Here is a 23,459-nt window from a genome sequence, read left to right on the forward strand (position 1 = left end):
TGTAACTAGCCATCATTTAGATCTCCACCAATTGGATCTATTAGATCTAGCTGCCTGTCTCAAGTCAGGATAAAGGAGGAGAGTTGGGCGTGGGGCTAGCAACCCCACACCATAAAAACAAGCTTACTACAGAAACATCAACAACAGATAAAACAGAGATCTTGGTCCTGGACGAGGAAGGTTCTTCAATTCGAAGACGCTTGACACAAGGTGGGGAAAGCTGCAAGGAAGTCACCAAGCCGACTTCCCTTCTTTCGAACAGCATTATAAGTATCGGTACGTGGAATGTACGGACCATGTACGAGCCAGGCTTGATCTTCGCGATCAACAAGCAGGCTTCCGGCAGAATAGATCATGCACGGACCAGATCGCAACACTCCGCATCATAGTCGAACAGTCCCTTCAGTGGAATTCCCTCCTGTTTATCAACTTTGTCGACTATGAGAAGACATTTGACAGCTTGGATCGAGAGACCCTTTGGAAGCTCCTTCAACACTACGATATCCCAGTTAAGTTGGTTAACCTGATATGAAAATCTTATGATGGAATGTCTTGTAGAGTCATTCATGGAGGGCAGCTCACTAACATCTTCCAGGTGAAAACTGGTGTGAGACAAGGATGCCTGCTTTCACCCTTCCTGTTCCTGTTTGCCATTGACTGGGTTATGAAAGAAGCCATAAGAGAGCGAAAAAACGGAATCCAGTGGACCTAGCTCGAGGACTTGGATTTTGCTGATGACCTTGCACTTCTCTCCCACAACAAACAGCAGATGCAAGAGAAGACAGATGTAGTGTCAACTATCTCATCTCAGATTGGCCTCAACATAAACAGAGATAAGACCAAGATCCTAAAGATAAAATTCTCAAGCAAGGAACCAGTCATGCTGAATGGAAGTCCCCTGGAAGAAGTTCAGTCCTTCACCTACCTGGGCAGTGTCATTGAGCAACAGGGCGGGAAAGACGCAGACATCAAGGCAAGGATTAGCAAAGCAAGAGCGGCCTACGTACAGCTCAAGAACATCTGGAGCTCAAGAGACCTCTCCTTGACAACAAAGATCCACCCAACGTGATTTAACTCCAACGTGAAGTCAGTGTTGCTGTATGGAGCTGAAACCTGGAGGACGACCAAGATGACCATCAGGAAGGTTCAAACCTTCATCAAAAGCTATCTTAGAAGAATTCTCTGGATCCGATGGCCTGACACCATCACCAATATCAACCTTTGGGAAAGGACTCACCAACTCCCTGCAGAAGAAGAAATCAGGAAGAGAAGATGGGGCTGGATAGGGCACACTCTTCATAAAGAATCAACCAACATCAACAGACAGGCGTTGAAGTGGAACCCCCAAGGAAAGCAGAGAAGAGGCCATCCAAGAAACACCTGGCGACATGACCTCGAAGCTGACATCACCAAGATGGGCTACACCTGGAACCAGCTGGAAAGAATGGCCAAAGACAGAATAATCTGGAGATCTATGGTTGGCGGCCCATACCCTGGCAAGGGTGACGGGCATAAGTAAGTAAGTAAGTAAGCCATCATTTACTCACCCTCATGTTGTTTTCAAAAGAAGATATTTTGAAAAATGTTTTAGTATTTGTTTTCCATACTGTAAAAGTCCAGTGTTGTTTTGGACCCCATTGACTTTCATTATATGGACAAAAAAACTGTTATTTTGTGTTCCGCAATAAATGAGGGTGAGTAAATGATTTTTTTTATTTTTTATTAATAATCTTTATAACCTTTAATATTATCCTATTTCTTCCAGAAAGGTCTTCAGTTATCTACAATATTATAATCTTTTTTTGCAAGCACTGCCTGAGATTTCTCACCCCTGCTATTCGGTTTTTAGCACAGCTTGCAGTGAAAGATGTGTGTGAAAGCGTGTGGTATCTGAGGCCTGTCCTGCGGTCAGTGCTTGTCACATCCTCGTTCACTGGGAAAACACACTCACACTGGTTAATGATGTGTGACAGAAATTTAACACATCCCACTCTGTTTCACCGCTCACACACACACCCATACCGTACACACAAACTTTTCAGGAAAGGAGATAAGTGTTTAATCGAGCTCATAACACAATAAATAAATTGAAAATACCCATCATCCTCTCCTTGCCCACTGCAGATATTCCCATTTCCACGTCTATCCCACTAAAACACTGTTCAATCCAAACCCAAGCCTGAACCGCATGGATGTGTCTGGCCCAGTTCAGCACAGATGTGCGTCTCATCTGCCAAACACGCCTCACTGCTCTTCCAGTGCCAGATTTTACCGATTTGTTTAACTTCATCCAGCCTGCTGCAGTGTTTCACGAGGCCCATATTTTTCAGTTATTAAATTGTTCTCGTTTATGTTTTTGGTTCATCAGTGTGAGTGGTTTCCCAGTAAACTACTGACAGATGTTGGTGCTCATGTTTAGCTGCCACCATGAGCACAATCTACAGTATATTATTATAAGTTGCTTTCAACAGATTGCAGTAATTTAAAAAATATATATTGTTTGCGGCTCTCAACATGCTCACAATTGAATTACTGGTGATGTACAAGCTATCTCACTGCCTCAAAGATGCTGTTCCTCATTGTGCTGCACTATTTCACGCTAAATAAGCTTGACTACCAGTACCATAAAGTAGATTGTAACAAAACAAAACTGTGGCTTTTTCCTTACAAGGCAGTTCTGTGACAAATAATACCATGGTATTACCGTATTACTTTTTGTTGCTGTTTATGCTAAAACCCATTGGGTAAAAATTGGGTAACGCTTTATTTTGAAGGTCCACTTTAGACATTCTACTGACTGTAACAACATTGTCACCTCACTCTCATTAGAGTATTTGTAGAATATCTGTTTAATATCTGCTAACACTTTATTTCAATGGTCCACTTCAGACATTCTACTGACTATAAGTAACTTTGCAAGTACATGTCAGCCTATTCTACAAACTTGAAACCTAACATCTAACCCTAACATAATCCTCTAACAGCCTACTAATATTCTAATGAGAGTTAGTTGTTAGTTGCAAAGTTACTTATTGTAGTAGAATGTCTAAAGTGGACCATCGTAATAAAGTGTAACCGAAAATTGGTATTTAGTGGTATTTGCTGAGGTGCAACCATCTAGCATTGCCCTTAGAATACTCTAACAACTGAATAACAATAGCAACACCCTGGCAACCAGCTAGAACACACTAGCAACCACCTAGCATTGCCCTGGCAACCACACACAGAACAACTGCATGGCAATACACTGAAAACATTTCAAACAGCTTGACAGTAGCAACACCTTGACAACCACATAGAATACCCCATAAACCACAGAGGAACACCCTGGCAACAACCCAGAACACTCTACCAACTGCATAGCAATACCCTGAATTTTTTTAAAACACCATAGCAACATCCTGGCAACCACCTTAAGCACATTAGCAACCACCTAACAGGACCCTGGTACCCATCGGAACACTAACAACTGCCAAGCAATACACGCAAATTAGAAACTGCATAGTATCATACTGTAAGATGCTTAAAAAGCCCTAGCAACCACATAACAACACTCTGGCAACTGCATAGCATCATATTGTAAAATATTCAAATGCATTAGGAACTGCATGGCAACTATGACATAGTGAAAGCAAATTTTGCACATTCAAGCACCACTTACATTTCTTCAGAAAATGTAGAAATTTGTTTTCAATTTGTCAGTATTTTAGCAACATTTCTGGTTAGATTGGTAATTTTTCTGGTGAGAGTCTGGAAGTAATTCTAAGCAATGAACCAAAGCTCTAGCCGAGTGCTTGAACCTGTTGTCAGGAGATGAGAGGATGGAGTGGATGAATGAAAACAGACAGGATGTATGAGAGCGAGAGTCATGCTTTCATCTATTAAACGCAGCGTCCATAAGCTGACTTACTGCGTCCTCTCCTTTGATCTTCCATGGATCTTTATTTATTCAAAAGACTGATGCTTTCTCTCTTTTTTGCTCTTGCCTTGTTCCCTCTCACATGTCACAACACCTTGCAAAATATAGTGCACAGCTATAACTCATGCTCACATGGTCAGATGAATGGAAAGAGTGGGCCGCACATGTGAAATATATAATATGAAAGCTTTGAGTGGGTGCATGTGTCTGGAAGACACAAGCAAATGCCTCAAGCTTATTATGTGGTTCCATTGGATTTTAAGAGAATGGATCTTAAAAGCTTGGGAAAACCTTCTTGTTCCTAATGGTCTACATTTCAAACAAGCCGTATCAGGGCCAATATTTTCTATTATAGCAATAAGTACTCTTATTCAGCACTACAGGCAAATACAAATGTCTTTCCAGACTTCACATCAACAAAGTTCACTCACAAAGATTTGTTGAAAAAACAACAACAACACTTTACATGGCTTTATCAGACAAATGACTTTTATGTATCCATCCATCCATCCATCCGACATTCTATCTATCTGTCTGTCTGTCTGTCTGTCTGTGGTTCTATCTATATATCTGTCTGTCTGTCTGTCTGTCTGTGGTTCTATCTATCTATCTATCTATCTATCTATCTATCTATCTATCTATCTATCTATCTATCTATCTATCTATCTGTCTATCTATCTGTCTATCTATCTATCTGTCTGTCTGTCTGTCTGTCTGTGGTTCTATCTATCTGTCTGTCTGTCTGTCTGTCTGTGGTTCTATCTATATATCTGTCTGTCTGTCTGTCTGTCTGTGGTTCTATCTATCTATCTATCTATCTATCTATCTATCTATCTATCTATCTATCTATCTATCTATATATCTATCTATCTATCTGTCTTTCTATGGTTCTGCCTATGGCAAGCCGTTTTAACATTTAATAATTTAAACCGACTAGTCTCTATTTTCATGCTACTAGTACTTATTCATTAGCTACTAGTGCTTATTCTTTAGGTACTAGTGCCTATTCTTTAGGTACTAGTGCCTATTCTTTAGGTACTAGTACTTATTAAATAGATACTAGTACTTATTCATTAGATACTAGTACTTATTCATTAGATACTAGTACTTATTCATTAGTTACTAGTACTTATTATTAGATACTAACTTATTCATTAGATACTAGTACCTATTAAATAGATACTAGTACTTATTCATTATATACTAGTACTTATTCATTAGATACTAGTACTTATTCCAATAGTGACTAGTAACTATTCTTTTGTTACTAGTAACAAATACAATTTTTTGCCATTGACTTCTATGGGGATCTGTCATTCAGATATCAACTATTCAGTTCTGACTAGTATGTATTCCAATTGTGACTAGTACATATATATTAGATACTAGTAGTTATTTATTAGGTACTAGTACTTATTTTTTAGATACTAGTAACTATTACTAGATACTAGTATGTATTCAATAAACACTAGTACTAAGTCATTAGATACTAGTACCTCTTAAATAGATACTAGTACCGATTAAACAGATACTAGTACTTATTCATTAGATACTAGTACTTATTCAATAGATACTAGTACTTATTCATTAGATACTAGTATTTATTCCGAATGTTACTAGTAAGATTTTTTTATTTTACTAGTCACAACTGCTTTTTTACTCGTCTTATGTTATGACTAGTCAGAAATGCCACTGGATAGTTCAATTAAAAATCTTACTAGTAAAATAAAAAATCTTACTAGTAACACTAGTAACAAGATTCCTTGTTGTTATTATTATTATAGATATATTCTACTAAATGAATTATTTCAAATAAATAATATTTCTAAATGATCTCTTTGCTGTGGGAGGCAATGGATGGATTAGTACGGACAGAATAGTGGATGTTGTTCTACGTTCTCGTTTTTACAGTTTTCTTGGATTCTCCCTCTAGGGCAGCATTTGGTATTGATGATAAAACAGGTAGAGTGGTCCGAGTGAAGGAGAAGAGACGGCACTGGGGGAGAGAGAGTGATGGATGGAGTGTGTGGGTCAAAATGGGATAATGGAACAATGACAGAAGCAAGGCTGGGTGAGAGCACACTTTGACACAGAGACCTAGAACTAACGTACTGTGACACACTCACAAAAATACAAATGAGAAAGACGAATGAGAATTTGTGATACAGCGCATTCACCCTGCTGAGAGTTTAGCCTCTTCTGAATGAGTCCATCACACAGAGAGAGAGAGAGAGAGAGAGAGAGAGAGAGAGACCTGTGCAGTTGTACGAGCAGACGTGCGATGTTGCCATAGCAATGGATCTGGAAGTAGCGGAGGTCCATCTGAACTGTTATTGTGCGCATGATAATGAGTGTGTTTCACTTCAGGGTGTAAGCAAAGAGGTCAGGGTTTATGTTTTGTGTGTTTATTTCTTCTGTGTATACCTGATCAGGCCCACACAGAATCTGCACGCGCAGAATCAGAACGCCTGTTAAGATCTGCACATTGACCTCTTTGCGTATTTGTTTAGATACTTTGGTGTACTTCCAAAAACATGGCTGCATTCTCTACTGCATTGAACACATTTTACCATGATGAAATCCGCTCTACATACAGCTTTGCTGCAAATTGTCCAAATATCAGTGCAAAATAAATATCAATATGTTTTAAAGGAATAATAAATTGAATTGCTCAACCTTATGTTGTTCCAAAACCCTCATTTATCATTCACGTGTCGTCATATTCAAATGAATACCAAATGAGCATCTTTTATGTTAAACCGAGAGTGATGCAACATTATTTTTGAATGCACACAAGCACTTTTGTGTAATTTTGGGGTTTTTACAGCTTCAGTCTCCATTCACTTTCATTGTATGAACATCCTACAAATTTTGTTCTTTGTGTTCCATGGAAGATATACAATCATACAAGTTTGAAACAACATGAGGGTTAAAAAATGTTGACTATGTCACATGATTCATGATTCAGTGATTCAGTGTCACATGATTGAACTGTACCCTACCGTTCAAAAGTTTGGGGCTGGTAAGATTTTTAATGTTTTTGAAAGAAGTCTCTCACCAAGGCTAAATTTATTTGATCAAAATTACAGCGAAAACATTACTATTGTGAAATAGTATTACTATTCAAAATAACTGTTTTCTATTTGAATATATTTTAACATTTTATTTATTTCTGTGATCAAAGCTGAATTTTCAGCATCATTACTCCAGTCTTCAGTGTCACATGATCCTTAAAAAAATCTGTATAATATGATGATTTGATGCTCATTAAACATTTCTGATTATTATCAACAGTTGTGCTGTTTAATATTTCAATCGTGAAATACATTTCGTGCTACATTTTTTCCCCCCAAAATTCTCTAATTAATAGAAAGTTTAAAAAACTGTATTTGAATAGAAATCTTTTAATCTTTATTTAATCTTTAAATGTCTTTACTCTCAAAACTAAACAAAAATCTTAATGACTCCAAACTTTTACATAGTAATGTATACACACAGTATGTCAATTAAACAAACTTAAGTCTATATTAAAAGAGAAGCAAATGGAGTGTTATGTCATGGAATAATATTTTACATAGAAAATTTAATTATTTTTGATTATTATTATTATTATTATTTAATATCCTTTTTATCCTGTTATTCTACCAGGGAAACCTATTGATACCCTAGTCTGTTTTATTTTTATCAAGCTCTCAGTGATATCAGCTAGCAGTGTGCGTAATCCAATGCCATAAGTGTTCAGTGTGCACACAAACACGCGCATCACACTGGCGGAAACGACTGGGATTATTTAATGGGATTCTAATATGAGACAAGGATACAGTACAACGTCCACCAGCCCCTCTCTCTCTCTCTCTCTCTCTCTCTCTCTCTCTCTCTCTCTCTCTCTCTCTCTCCCCCCATCCGCCTTTCTCCATTTTTAATGATACATCTGCAGGAGAAAAGAGGGGGGGGGAATGGTTATTGTCAGGGTAAATGGCTTGTCATGGAGCGATTTGAATCTGAAAGCATTTTTTTGTTGGTAAACTGAATGGAGTTCTGGAAGGAATGGAAGCAGCGCTGTAGAGTTTGGCGTCTCAGTGGTCTGATATACCCAGAAGGCTTCAGACTCCCTTTGCATGTCGAGACAAGCAGAGGCATATGTGGGAATATTTGTAAGGGCATCGCAAAAAGAGTATGTACAGTACATCACTGCCATATCCGTTCTAACACAAAATACAAGTGCTTTCTCCTCCCGTGTGGGACTTAACTTGAAGTATAGCACACATACATTCCTGCCTCATAATGTCTTTTTATTTTACATGCGCACTGAATCCAGGGGTCAAATTAGTGCATCTATATTCTGTAGGGTTCCTCCTTTCCTCATTCCCTGCAGAAGCCCACAGGAAAAGAGGCTTTGTGAAGTTTTTTAACTACCTTTCTCCATTAATATTCTGCAAGCTGAGATGAGGCGGGTGAGGAGGCAATGTGAAAAGAGAACATGAAAGTGCCGTGGCCCCAACGGAAAGCCAAAGACAAATGTTAGCTCAGGAGTTCGTGGGAGTCGGTTTGAAAATTGGCCCCCGCCAGGGTTACCGCAAGCTTTTTATTACGGCGCTCAACCGCAAGAGCTTCTCCCACCTTACCCTGAGAGCAGAAGGAAACTGTAACACACAGGTGGAATCGATCAGCTTGTGTTTTAGCCTCAAATTTTCAGCGGCAAAAGGTGAGACTCGACTGCACTGCTTAAAGATAAAGAGATTCTTTAGGGAAAAAGAGGTAAATGGGTTCAGAAGAAACTGCAGTGCTTAGAGCCTCGCAGGCAAACTAAAATTCACTACTAGCAGCTAATAGCGAGCAGAATCTCAATAATAGAGCTACAGCAAGGCAACTCTCTGTAAACTTTGCAAATGAAAGGTAAATTGAGTTAAATAATGACCCTCTTCACTGTAGAACAACCACTTTCCAAGCGTTTTAATTCAAAAGGCCTATTGATTCATTGACTCAGGGAAGGGACTAACGAAGGGGTTGTTCATGCAATTTGACAGAAATTTTGATGACAAAGTGAGCGGAAGGCATTCATTTTCAATGAGCGACAGAGACTGTTGGTGATGCAATAAAATTGGGCTGATTTCAGACTGATGTACATCTACAGCAATGCAGTGTGGCAACAACCAATCAGAGCGCACTCTAAGAACTATAACTATAATGATCACTTTTTTAGCGTCCACACCAACACACAATAACGCTCTGTTTAATATAAACGTCTGCCTCATTAATTGCTTGAGCTGTTGGATTCTGATTGGCTGTCAGTGTTTTTAGTGCTCATTAGCTGAAAAGAAACATTCTGAACATGATTCCAATATCGTTCCCCTGTGTCGTGATCATTATAGTTGTGATGAGGACTCTGCTATTCTTTTACATTTAGTTCGATTTTTATGTCTTTATCATTATCGTTATAGTTATCATCCTTGGTGTGAACAGACATTAAAGCTTCCAAAAGGTGTTTCCCTTGCGAAGTGGAACGAGACTTTACGTCATGGAGTTGATGCTATTGTTTTGGACTATTAATGTATTTGTATTTTGGGATTAATGTTACATTTCTGTAATGAGAGGTGAAACGGATTGAGTTGTCACTTAGTGAAGTATGCAGAAGTGTGCAGGTTTGAGTGGTCGACAACATACCCTCGAGCTTGGCTCCTGACTCCAGGTTCCTCCAGAGGGATTGTCATTTTACTTAGTGCACCATAAGTCGTTTTGGATTAGTTGGTGTCAGCTAAATGACTAATTAATTAGCAAAGCAGCAGCAGAAAAGCAGCACTGAAAACAGAAGGGAAAAGGTCACACTTCATTTAAGTCACTTTTATCTTTTTTTTGCACATTGCCCAGTGAGACCTGGGATTGATTAGCAACACTGAATAATGTATAATAGAGCTTGACGTGTTAAACAGAAATCACACTAAAACCTTTACACAGAGTAGAGAGAACTCTTGGTATGGTGCATTTTATTTTCCAAGAAGTGAGTGAATGTGAATAAGGCAAGTGTTTTCATTCTTCCGGTGTATTCATGCACACACACTCACACGCAATTGCACACATTTGGTTAATGTGCAAATTAATTAGCAGCCCTGGCACATACTCAATGAGAGCATGTCAAACACACACACACACACACACACACACACACACACACACAGGCTAATGGAGCAGTGATAAGTTGCAAAAATACGTTGGCGGGAGTTCTTGAACATACGTTGTTGTTTTCCAAAGTGCTTCAGCATTTCATTGCGTGAGTGAATAAAGCATGTTTTTCTATTTTATTTCTCTCTCTCTCAATCAAGCACACACACACACACACACACACACACACACACACACACACACACACACACACACACACACACACACTTCTTCAGTCAAATCAGAAAATCCTCTGACTGTTTATTCTAATAGTTGTACATCACTAGATACACAAGAGGAAGCAAAATGTGTGTCATAATTACACAACAAACATTAATTTATTGTTAACAAGCCAAATGTTTGACTGATGAAGAAGAATAGATGCTGAGTTTTTTTCTCATTACCGCTTCTTTATAAAGCAAGGATCGTTATTACTGTCATTGATCATACTTGGTGTTTAGGGTTTTTTGTTGTGTTGGGTCCGAGTCCACATTGTCGAGTCCCAGTCTTTAACCAAGTGAGTTTTAGTGTGAGACGTTTTTTAATGTCTTGCCGCCTTAATTTTATGTTGGTATTTTTCATGTTACAACATGACGTAGATTAGACTGTAATCTGTCCGTGTCAAGTCCACTCGAGAGCGCACAAGTCCGAGTTCATTCATACTTGCAGTCTGAGTTCAAGTACCCCAACTCTATTTTTTTTTTTTTGATTTTTGGCAAAAAAATTAATTCAGTATACGAGGAAAGACTTGGGCCAGTAATCAACTACCTAGCAACCATTCGTAACACCCTAGCAACCACACTGCAATCCACTCAACAACGTACTCTAGTCTTCAGTGTCACATCTTCCTTCAGAAATCATTCTAATATGCTGATTTGCTGCTCAATATACATTTCTTATTATTTTCAATGTTAACAAAACGGGTTTGCTGCTTTATTTTAGTGGAAATCTTAGTTTTTTTGTTTTTTTTTTACTATAATTCAACAGCATATATTTGAGAAAGAGAAGAATGAATTTTCTAACTAACCCCAAACTTTTGAACGTTTTTTTGAAACACAGTCCCTTGATGCTGTTTTTTTTATTTTTTTTTATCAGTGTTTTCATACATCTCTTCAGTGGATTGTAATTACCTTACACAAACTCCAGCAAAAACAGAAGACTGTTGTGTGCTTGTTTACACAAACCATTTAGCCCACACTGCTTCTCTCCATTAAACAGTTTTACACCCTATTTCAACGCTCCCCGCCTCATAATTCACATAATTTAGTGCATTTGTAAACTCAATTCATTTTAAATGACAAACCTTTCCCTTGACGACACTTTGGTCGGCAAATGCATCAAGTCTGCATGATGGCGATGCAATTCTGAAATGAGTTTAAAGAGTTTTTTTTGTCACATTTTTAATATGGTGTAGGAGGAAAAGATACGTCAGCGCTCTAATGCAGAGCAGCGCAGAGAGAAAGCGAGAGATGAATTATAATTAGCAGGTGTAATTAGAGGATAGCAGACACTAATGAAGAAGGATTAATTGCTGTTATCATCAAGGACTCTGTATTAATGCCCTTATTTAATATTAGTTGTCCACATGTTCGTCACGGCAATGAACTGCAGACCTGAAATAGCTCTCAAGTCTGTTTGGCTCAATGATGGTGAGATATTGAGCTTGTGCTGTTGTTCTGATATGTGTGCATCAGGTGTTTTGTTGAATTACTGCTGCTAATTACTGTCACCCTGTAAAGGCAGGTTTGTAATTTGAGGTTCATTTAGTTTAATTTTTCATAATTTATTTCTGCTTTATTGTTCCAGTGTATTTTATTGGATATCTGGGGCCCGGGAAATTTTTTATCCACCGGTTTTAGAGCTTTGTGTTTTATTTTATTGTTTTTTTATGATGTGTATTTGCTGTGAGATTTGGGAATCATCTTGATTGTATTACTGTGTAAAAGTATAATATTCTTCTAAAAACGCTAATATTCTATTTCTTGTATTCATTAGTTCCTCTGACTGTTTTCAGTTGTTTTTATGTAAAATATTTTTTTTTATCATTTTCTCATTCATCGTCATTTAAATTTTTTCTTAAGAAATTCACCTATATTAAAATTCTGCGTATAGTTAAAGGTGCTCTAAGCGATGTCATGCGTTTTTTAGGCCAACTAAAAATGTTTTTTGTCACATCCAGCAAACATCTCCTCACCATCCGCTATCTGCCTGTCCCCTGAACACACTGTAAAAAAACGCGATCTCTGTAGACAGCCCAGGCTCCACAAACAGCAAGAAAAACAAACTGGCCCAGCCTGGACCACAAAACATAACAAACAGTGTTCCAGCCAATAACCGACAAGAATGATTGGATGGTGGGGGTTGGGGAGTTAGTGCGTGTGCACATGAAGGGGTGTGTGTCGGGAGTGGAGGAGAGAGAAGCATGAAGAGGGAAGTTAGCTAGAGGAGAGATGTCCTAACAACGACTAACGTTAAAATGGTATATTCTTGAGAATTTTGATATGGCCGACACACGGAAAAAAAAGACGACGTTCCGATGAACAAATAACAAAGAATAGGGAAAAGGAGAAGGAACGCAAAGTCCTGAATTTACATCAGAAAAGCGTTCAAAAGGTGGCGAGAACTCCGCCAGCAGAAGGGCTTCCAATCCGACATTCAGGTGGGGCTGTTTTTGCTGGACAGGGTAAATCCAGTTTGGTTTTTCTAAATGGTTCATGACTGTTTTAGGAAGCATGGAAGGGAGGGGACGGGATGTGGAGGAGGGAGGGTCGAGCTAGCCTCCGTTTTTTGTTTGACAATACTTCGAACGTCAACAAGAAGTGACGTCACCCAGCATCGCTTAGAGCACCTTTAAGTAGATAATTATTTATTTCATATTATATTATATTATATTATATATATTACTGTAGTATATTCTATACTATTTGATCTAAATAAATACTAAAAATAAAACATTTAAAACTAAGCATCACAACATTGTAATCTACAGTATGAAAAGTGAGTATACACTTTCGCTGAAAATGTATAACTAACAGTGTTATTAAATTGTTAGCGTGATTAAAGATTTACAACTTTAAGTAGGCCTATGTATACAATTACAGCAAAGGTAACCTAAATGTAAACATAGAGGAATGAGCTGCAAAATTAAATACTGAAAAAAAAGAAAATAATTAAATCTCTAATATCAGCTAATAATCAACATTGGATCTTCTTAAGCGGCATTTTATTCGTAAGAAACGTTTGTGCTTAACCACACACACACACACACACACACACACACACACACACACACACACACACACACACACACACACACACACACACACACACACACACTCACACTCACACACAGTAGCATGATAAGAAGAGCAAATGGACAAAGTTAATTAAAAAAGGCCCAGACAATTTGACAGTTCTTTTTTCTTTCTCTCTTTCTGTCTCTCTGACAATAACAAAGCCATGGTCTGTTGAGCTCCTCACAGTGGGAACTGTAGCAATTTTTTCTGGAAATTCATAGCAGAATAGTTGTGGAATTAGCTGTGAATAGCGAAATTCCAGTTGGCTTTGCGGTCAAAGACAGATGTCTGAAGTGCGTCTGACCTTTCGTCATTTCTGTGTGTGTGTATTCATGTGTGTGTGTGTGTGTGTGTGTGTGTGTGTGTGTGTGTGTGTGTGTGTGTGTGTGTGTGTGTGTGTGTGTGTGTGTGTGTGTGTGTGTGTGTGTGTGTGTGTGTGTGTTCAAGTACGCATGTTGAATCAATACCTCTCTACCCCAGACGGCCATAGTCCATCAGCGTCTTTACACACAAAACCTCTTCTGTTATCTGGGCTTTATCTTGTATGGTTGTCTTTTACTCAGACCACTTTACAACACACATTTATCTCCTGTTCATGAAAGGCAGTATTTAGCTAGTAGTAAATGTCATGCTAGTAGTCAAAGACATGAAATGCTTTTGGGATTTTAACACGTCCTGCGGTGTGGAAAGGTATACTTAATCTGAAACCATTTTATTATTTTCTTTGTGCTTATATTAATAAATAAAAAATAACTACATTTTTCAAACCACAAATCGATTTAAAATGAAAAGATAAAAAGATAAATCCCTCACACACACACACACACACACACACACACACACACACACACACACACACACACACACACACACACACATATATATATTTATACACACCTGTAATCTTGACTTGAAAAGACCATGAACATATTATAAATATGCAAATAATAATAATTCATAATTAATATAATAAAAAATATATACAAACAAATATAATGTATTTTTATATACTTAGAATTGTGTGTGTGTATATATATATATATATATATATATATTGAATGTGTTATTATTATTAATAAATTAAATGTAACTATTGAAGGAAGAACATGACATTTTATAGAATTTAAATTGTATGGATACACATATAAATAATTATAATATATATTATCAACAAATCTGTGCATAAATGCAACTTGCATGCTTCAAATGCATTTTCAACACAGCTGGCACAGTGAATTTCAACACCAATCGCCACCATTTGCATGCAGTTTGCACTCACAAATCATTGGTATGTTAATATAAGCACCGTTTTTTTCTGCAAATGAAACTGCGGCTATTGCAGTAATTCATCTAAATTTAAATGTGGCGGGCTTTCATTTAGAACTCATGTAAATATAAATAGCGAGGGCTTTGGTTTGAGGTGCTTGTTAATATAATGTAATGTAAATGAATGTTCTTGTATGCAGAGCAGCGTGGTCGGCGGAGCATAAACGGGACGCAGATGGGACCCTCGTCCTCGGTTTTTGTTACGTCGCGATGCTCCGTTAACCCTTACAGAAGATGGGAGATGGGACGGGGTGAGAGGGATAATAAATTGAAAGCAGCAGAGCTCAAGGTTACAACACATCAATCCTGAGAGAGTGGATGCCGGAGATGAGACGAGTGGGAAAGGAATTATAGCAGGGGAGAGAGAGAGAGAGGGTGCGATGAAGCTAGAATGAGAGAGCCTGGGTGGGTGGGGGGGGAGAGAAGAGAAGTGCAGAGAGAAGAGAGCGCACACAGAGAGAGAGAGAGCGAGCGAGAGGGATATAGCTACAGCATAGTGACCTACAGTGAGACAGATGAGTAAGTGCTGTGTGTGGAGTGTTACCACTGTATCTTGTTATCGAGGATCACATTAAGATGGTCCCGTAGCCCTCGCGCTCCGTATCTGGATATTTCTACTTCCATGTGGGATGAGCAGCTGTGCTGAGCGAGACCGAGGATCTGACATCAACACCATGAGGTACTCACGGAACAGGGGGATCGAGACGTGAGAGAGGTGTTTGAGAGTAGAAAGAGAGAGGGATGACAGTGATAACAAGCGGGAGATGCTGTGCAAGGTGGTGAGAGAAGAGGAAAGGAGATGTAGAGGGATGAAAGAAGTGGAGGAGAGGTGTTTTCCTGAAAAGTGAAGTTAGGGGTTTGTGCCTCTGTTGAGGGACGGACCCTACATTAACCCAGATTCTGCTCACTTCAGGCTAGTAAGTTGTCTATATTCTGCTCCTTTTCTATTTTCTTGTATCTTGTCCTCTTAAACCCTTAAAGGTTTAAACTTAAATTTATGTTTAAACCCAAAACAATTTAGAATTTAGAATTAAATGGAAATCTAGATGCAATTCAGATTTATTTTAAATCAAAGTCTGAATAGAGTTCTGATTTGTATTTAAGTGAAAATACACGTCTTTAAAACCAAATTCAGATTTAATTCACTGTTCACATTTAAATCCAGATATCATATTTACATTAAGTGCAAATCCAGATACAATTCAGATTTATATTTAAATCAAAATCAGGAAACAATTCAAATGTATATTTAAATCCGAATTCTGAGTTCACAGTTCACATTTAAATCCAGATGCAATTCAAATTTAAATTTAAATCCATATTCCAGATAAAATTCAATTGCACATTTAAATCTACAGTAGATCCAATTCACATATGATATAAAAGTACATAACAGGTTTTGTTTGTTAATTCCTTGAAACATATCTGTCAATACTACATTCAATTTGAATCGGAATTTGATGTGAATGAGGATATAAAGTCAAACATTTTCAAATTCAGAGCAGATTATTATTATCTAATTTCTGATTGTAAAAGCACTATAATAAACACACTCCTATAAATGCACATTCTATATAACTGTGGCAATTTGCTGCTGCTTTGCAACCACAAACTATATTATCTGGCTGAAGAATATTTAACTCTTTACTGAGCATGGATGTTTGTAGCATATTATGCTGCTTTGTTATTGCCTGAGAACATGCCTTACTTTTAACGCAATCTTCTCATAGCTTATTTTGACATTTTCCGCCTGTTTTGTAAATGGCAGAGTAAACGCTTCAAAAAGTCTCTGCTCAAGCCATAATAGCAATATTCGGTATGTCCTGTTCTTTTGTATATTGTATTTGAGTAAAACCCCTGTCTTTACTGTCCCTGTGAGAACTGGCAGTAAAAGAGACTGTCTCGGTCTTTCTCTCTCTAGTGGCTATGAGCTCAGTATCCGTATATTGTGTTTTGGACAAAAGCAGCTGTATAGTGTGAAATCTCTAGGAACGCAGAGACAGTGTACAGTATAATGTAAGAAAGCCAAGGGAAGAGCGAGATGTATCCAAGGGGATGAGTGTGTTTGAATGTGAAATGTGTCAGATCTCTTGAATCGTGGATCTTCTCTGATTCATCTTATGTTAGACTCCAAATACACATGTAAGGGTCGGTCGCATCAGCTGGACGTTCCTCACGCTAATTTTATCTGTGCCGTAAAATAAGAGAAGCGCAGACCATGTAGAACGAAAATAGAACGTAATGACTGAACGCAAGCAACCTATTAGACTCTATCATGTGCTTTATAATTTCCCAGAATCCTTTAAAAATCATGCTATGCTGTCATTGTGAGTGTAATTATATTTAGTGGACCTTGACGACCCTGGTCCAACGTTTCAAACATCAGAAATCAATTGCCAGAAATCAATTCTCTCTTCTTCTGTCGGCCGTTCTCGCGGTGTTAAAGGGGCTTCACGATCGGAGAACACCGGAGAGTAAGAGTTTCATCAAAGAGGAATCTTTCTATCAATACACTAATGGTTATGCAGAGAATAACATTGTTTTACGTTAAGTCCTGCATGGTTGCGTTTGACAGGAGATGTGTTGTATTTGATCGCTGTTTGAATAGAGATGGAGGAGGTGTTTGTGTGGCTGTGTGATTTGGGGTTTGTGATTTGTCTCCTCAGAGACTAGTGTCTGTTTTCATCCCTCCTTTCTTTTTCTTTCTTTCCTTCCCTTCTTTTTAAATGCTTTCCTTGAAGCACACAGCTGCCTTGGCATGAAAAGCAAAAAAAAGTCAGTTGATTACAAACAAGCGTAATTTGTACAGATTGATATGCAATTTTTCTGAAAATTATCCTATTTTGCATTTTTCCTAATTTAATACAATCTAATTATAATTATAAAATCAGCATGGCAATCTGAGTGAAAAGTTGAATTTAAAATAATGTGAATATCGGAGTATTAATAATTAGTACTTCGCGCTTTTGCTTTATTGGCAGCAGAATCCACAAGTTTAAGTGTAAAACCTGATGATCATATGATCTGAGAAGTATCTTGTGCTTTAATGGAAGAACATCTGACCACATGATTAATATCACAAGTTTACTTACAGGATTAGTAGGAAAAGAAGCTGAAATATTTCTATTCATTTGACATCATAATGTTTCTTTGTTTTATTTCCAGCTTTGAATTAGATTTTGAATCTCAGTGGTTTTGCAGGTTGGCATAGAGTGTATGGTTAATAAGTCATTTACCCTTTGGCATCATCAAAATAAAGGTGATAATTTGTTGTTCTCATTCAGTGTAAATGTGAGTCGGCTAACTTTTGAAAGTAAAGTCTGTCATGCAGTTCTGTGTTTGAGTGTAATTAAGGGAATGAATTCAGTTCTGCCATCTGTGTGAAGCAAAGCAAAGCAACAAAGCTGTTAGTTTAGTCTGATTTAGTTTGAATTAAGCAGTTAATAAGTGTAGGCTGACATCTGTCTGTTGAGTTCAGGAGAAGAACTGGTACATGTTCAGACAGTCAGGAGCAAATTCACAATTATATTTCAGTGCAAAAACCTGCGTCTTGTTCACAAACCATCCACAGTCCAGTTTAACCAGATGTTTTCTGCACTGCTTGGTGTATGATTCATTTTTTAATGCATTATTTTGGCATCAAATTAAGTAAGGGTACACAATATATTGATACCATAGTGGTTTTCAGATTTTACGGGATTTTTTTTATATATTGGTGTTGGTAAATCAGAGTTAGATTTGCTCATTTTCTCCTATGCTCGTATTCAAATGTCTTTGCTATCACCTAAAGCTAATTCAAAGTTAATTATTATTTAAAAACAATAATTTATTCACACTGTTAAATGATCCAGCCTTTGTGATGATTTCAGGTAATTCAGATGATGGCAACTTTGGATTGACATTCAAAATTATTAAATATTATTCTTATATTGTAATATTATGCTTATATTGTTATCATTACGAGCACAAGTTGTAAATGCTGTCCAACATGTTCACTGTGTCTGCTTAACTGATATCTCAGAATATCCATTTATATCCAATTATTTCTCATAATATTTATTTTTTTATTCTGTACAGTATAATGTTGCAATGCCTAAATTCACTCGTAGTTGATTTTAGTTTTTAGTGTTTTATTTTTAATTTATTTGGACAAAATCGTATAGAATTTTAATATCAGGCCATTTAGCGAATTAATTATTAAAATCACTTTCATGGCCCTAACTTAACCCGAGCAGCTGAGTCTTTAGCCATATTTATTTATCAGTATTATTGTTCTCCTCATTTGTAAGTTGCTTTGGATTGTAAGTGTCTGCTAAATGATTAAATGTAAATGTATCATAGTGGCCAGAATTCAAATTTTGGTACATCACTATGGGTAACTCTAGTTATTATATTTGTGCGGTGACGGCATGACTGCCGGCTTCTCTTGTGTTCACCTGCACAACAGTATCAGAGGAGTATTACAATATTAAAGAGTCGCTGTGCGGGATAATTGTGTGAAAGTGAAGATCTCAGCATGGATTTGCTCTTTGACATCTTCACGTCCTCCACCTCTCACTACACCTCTTCAGCTCAGCCTGAGTCCTGGGGTTATTGCTCTCAGGCTTGTTCGTGCTCTCCAAGTTTACCCCCCTCACACAGATTAGTCCCTGCTGTGTGCGTGGTGTGTGTATTTAGCTCATGGTGGGTAGCAGTGGGTGGGGTTTTATTTTCCAACACAGATTAGCAGCTGAGAAGGGGATTCCATCCTATTAAATTATTCATGCTCAAGAAATGATTACAGTGCATGAAACAGCATTGTGCATCAATAAAAGCCTTACCCTAGATAGTGTGTGTGTGTGTGTGTGTGTGTGTGTGTGTGTGTGTGTGTGTGTGTGTGTGTGTGTGTGTGTGTGTGTGTGTGTGTGTGTGTGTGTGTGTGTGTGTGTGTGTGTGTGTGTGTGTGTGTGTGTGTGTGTGTGTGTGTGTGTGTGTGTGTGTGTGTGTGTGTGTGTGTGTGTGTGTGTGTGCGTGCTCCTAATTCACTGGGTTCAAATTAGATGTCGACCATAATATAAATTCAGTGAGAGACGGCTTATTCCAAATACTGTTAATCATCTCTCATGGTGGAAAGACAGTGGACTGATATCTTTAAGTTAAAGGGATTGTTCACCCACAAATGAAAATTGTGTCATCATTTTCTAATTCTCATGTTGTTCCAAACCTGTATGAGTTTCTTTCTTCTGCTGAACACAAAAGAAGATATTTTGAAGAATGTTGGTAACCAGATAGTTGACTTCCATAGTATTTTTTTCCTACTGTTAAAGTCAATGGGTGTCTGGTGAGTAAATGATGACAGAATTTTTTTTATTTTTGAGTGAACTGTCCCTTTAAGACACAAAGACACTTTTTTTCTTGGTTATGCGAATGTTAAAGGAACATTCCATTTTGCAAACATTATGAGATTGTTACTTTTGAATGTTCTCTGGACGTTCTGTAACAAGTAACATTTAAAAATGTTAGACAAACATTTTCAAACGAACGTTTCAGAGAAAAAAAAATTAATAATCATGTATGGGTAATGTTTTTATGCTAATGTTATGTTTATGGCTTGAACAATTAAGGTCATTAAAACTTTTCCATAAATACAGTACAATCTTCACAACGCCAAGGTTGAGAGTCTAAAATTGGTTGGAACTGAAATTTTCTGCCTCATTTGGGGTTTAAAACTGAGTAAAATGAACTTGTCTGTTTCTCGTTTTCCCTACAGGTGTCACAAGGTGAAATCAGCATAGTGAGCGTGAGCCCTGAGAGGGTCCTGAGAGTTTCTGCCCATGGCGACGCAGGGGCTGGTGTCCCGGCTCCTGGTGTCCCGGCTCCTGGTGCTGCTGGCTGTGTTAGCGGTGGCTCATGCTTCCGTCTTCCAGTCCAATCAGAGACTGAAACCGCGGTTCCAGCGAGACCGGCGCAACATCCGCCCCAACATCATCCTCATCCTCACCGATGACCAGGACATTGAATTGGGTGAGTGGAAAAAGTACATTCAGATACCTTTTTATGATTATATTTTGTATATATATATTTTTTTGGAGCTTCCTTAAACTCCCTTATCCATTATTAAACACTTTGGGCCTGATTTACTAACAGCTTGCTCCAGCACAAACCCTCTTTTAGCATTAAAAAACTACTGTCAGGATTTATTAAAGACACGCAGTGGAAAATTAGAGCTGAAAATCCGTGGACAGGGTTATTTTTGCGGCTGACCTTATTGCATATGCATTTGTAAAAGTTTCACTTTCAGGTGCAAAATTTATGGATGGAGAGTTTTTGAATGAATCACGCATGGTGATTTACTAAGGTTTGCGCTCGTCAATGTACTGGTATTTGCGCCATTATTTAACACCCAAAAAAGCACATCTAAGCTCTTGGTAGATTGCGTTGGTCATTATGGAAATGATCCGGCTGAATCTTGTGTTCTTCAATTTGTGTGTCGTCAGTAGATCACGCGCAGAACTTTCCACTCCCATCGGAGCTTTTATGGAATTCACGCTAATTTGCCCTGTTTAGTAAATCTGGCCCTTTAAATGGCAACCGCAATACAATAAATGACACCAATGTTCATGATTTTATTTGATAATAATTGTATTAAGCTATTTTTCAACCATACAGTTACAGCTTAACTTTGCTATGCACCTTAAAGTGGAATTCAATTGGCATTTTTAAATGTGTATTTCAGCTTTTCAAACGCAGCTCATTCAATCAAATTACACTTCTGTTTAAAACTTTGTTCAGTAAGATTCTTGAAAGAAATTAATACTTTTATTCAGCAAGGATGCATTGAATTGATCAAAAGTGACAGTAAACACATCATAATTGCGAAATGCTTTCAAATAAATATTATTTTAACATTTTCTGAAGGTCACTGAAGGATCATGTGACACTGAAGACTGGAGGAATGATGTTGAAAATTCAGCTTTGCGTCATAGGATTAAATTACATTTTACAACATATTACAATAGAAAACAGTTATGGTTTTACTGTACTTTTCCTGTATTTTTTAATCAAATTAATATAGCCTTGGTGAGCATAAGAGACTTCTTTCAAAAACAACCTTTTGAACGATATTGTATTGCTACTCTTTTATGATTTTAATTCAATGCATGTTAACCAGTGTAATCTGACCTAACTGCTTGTAAAATATATATATATATATATTTTCAATGTCACACATTCTTGTGCTCCAAAAACTGAGCAGTTCTTTAAGATCTCTAATGGTTTTAACCAATGAGATCTCTCAGTCCAAACAGGTTTTAGGTATGAGATGGGACTAATGCTGAAAGAGCATTTGGTTCTGTTGAATGCATTTGAGTACTGTATGTGAGAGCTCATTTATTTAAAACATTTTTATAAGCAGCTGTCTCTATGTGATCAAAAAGAGACATTTTTGGCTTTGTCAAAGCGGAAGACAGTGATTCAATTAGGAAGGAAAGTCCCCACTCCTTCCAGCAGTGTGTGGGTGTCAAGTTTATACCCACACACACGTTGTGTTTTCATATTTTATGGGGACTTTCCATAGACATAGTGATTTTTATACTGTGCAAACTGTACATTCTCTCAACTTACACTAACCCTACCCCTAAACCTACCCATCACAGAAAACTTTCTGCATTTTTACATTTTCAATAAACATCACTTAGGATGATTTATAAGCTTGTTTTCTTATTGGAACCAAAAATGTCCCGACAAGAACAAGGATTTATAATATTGCCATCTTTGTGGGGACATTTTGTCTCCTATAAGTTATACCTGAACCACACAGACACACACTTATGTAATCTTTAAAGATGAATGTGGCAGAGAAATAACTGTCCATGTGACGTCTCGTCTCCTCTTGCACACTTGTCTGTGTGAACTCTGATTTGTGTTGCCCATCCATACTGACATTTGCGTGTAAAGTTCACAGAGGATTTTTGCCGCCTGTATGTTTGTACTGTATGTGCTGACCTTTCTGCATGAGTCTGTAGAGGTGTGGAGATCCTGTCTGAAAAGGTCAAACTGAACTAGACTTCCTGTCTCCGATTATCAATTGAGCCAATCAGGGTGTAGGTTGTGTGGGTTTACTTAGCTATACTTTGTTTCCCAGACATCATTTATATTGTGTTAATCTATTAATAAAAATGAATTGTGCATTTTTTACTGTAAATTTTCAAAATTGTCTTTATTGTACATACCACTTTACATTTTTTTTATGTTTTGGAAAGAAGTCTCATGCTCATCAGTTATATTCATCGGTTTATTTGATGAAAAATATTGTAATAACAGTAATATGTCATACATATTATAAATGCAGAGAAGGAGCAGAAACAAAGGTGTTTATATTCTGTAACTTTTAATAAATAGTGTGTGACTTGAATATATCATATATCTCTAAACATACACATTCACATTCACACACCACTGGTATCATATGATTCCTCATGTTGCAAACAATCAATACATTTCCTCTTAAAGGCTGGAATGTCACAAACAGAGAATTAATGAAAGAACTGGTATCTTTATCCTGTCGATGTCATAGTGTTTCGTAGAGGAAGAGAAAGAGAAGAAGCCAGTTCTCTTTGAACTAGGGCAGTTAGTAGAGCTATGTCACCTTTAGTAATAAATGATAGATCCTCTCTCTCTCTCTCTCTCTCTCTCGCTCGCTCTCTCTCATCCAGGCTCCATGCAGGTCATGAATAAGACCCGGCGGATCATGGAACAAGGTGGAACGCACTTCACCAACG

General features: G+C 37.6%; 1 protein-coding gene across 8 annotated transcripts in view; it reads left to right on the plus strand.

The window, feature by feature from the left end:
- The window catches only part of sulf2b (sulfatase 2b), a 141,155-nt gene that overhangs the window by 81,672 nt on the left and 36,024 nt on the right, over positions 1–23,459 (plus strand). For 7 of the 8 annotated variants that reach the window (XM_082145041.1, XM_082145042.1, XM_082145038.1 and 4 more), the window contains 2 exons: positions 20,450–20,703; positions 23,394–23,459. The exon at positions 23,394–23,459 is cut by the window's right edge and continues 174 nt beyond it. In XM_082145041.1, the coding sequence (XP_082001167.1) occupies positions 20,514–20,703; positions 23,394–23,459 (256 nt within the window). In that variant the 5' untranslated portion in view covers positions 20,450–20,513. Of the gene's footprint in view, positions 1–15,171; positions 15,380–20,449; positions 20,704–23,393 lie in introns of those variants that run through there. The other variant, XM_082145039.1, reaches the window with a different exon arrangement.

Source organism: Leuciscus leuciscus, assembly GCF_965113295.1.
Source record: "Leuciscus leuciscus genome assembly, chromosome: 18".
NCBI lineage: Eukaryota > Metazoa > Chordata > Actinopteri > Cypriniformes > Leuciscidae > Leuciscus > Leuciscus leuciscus.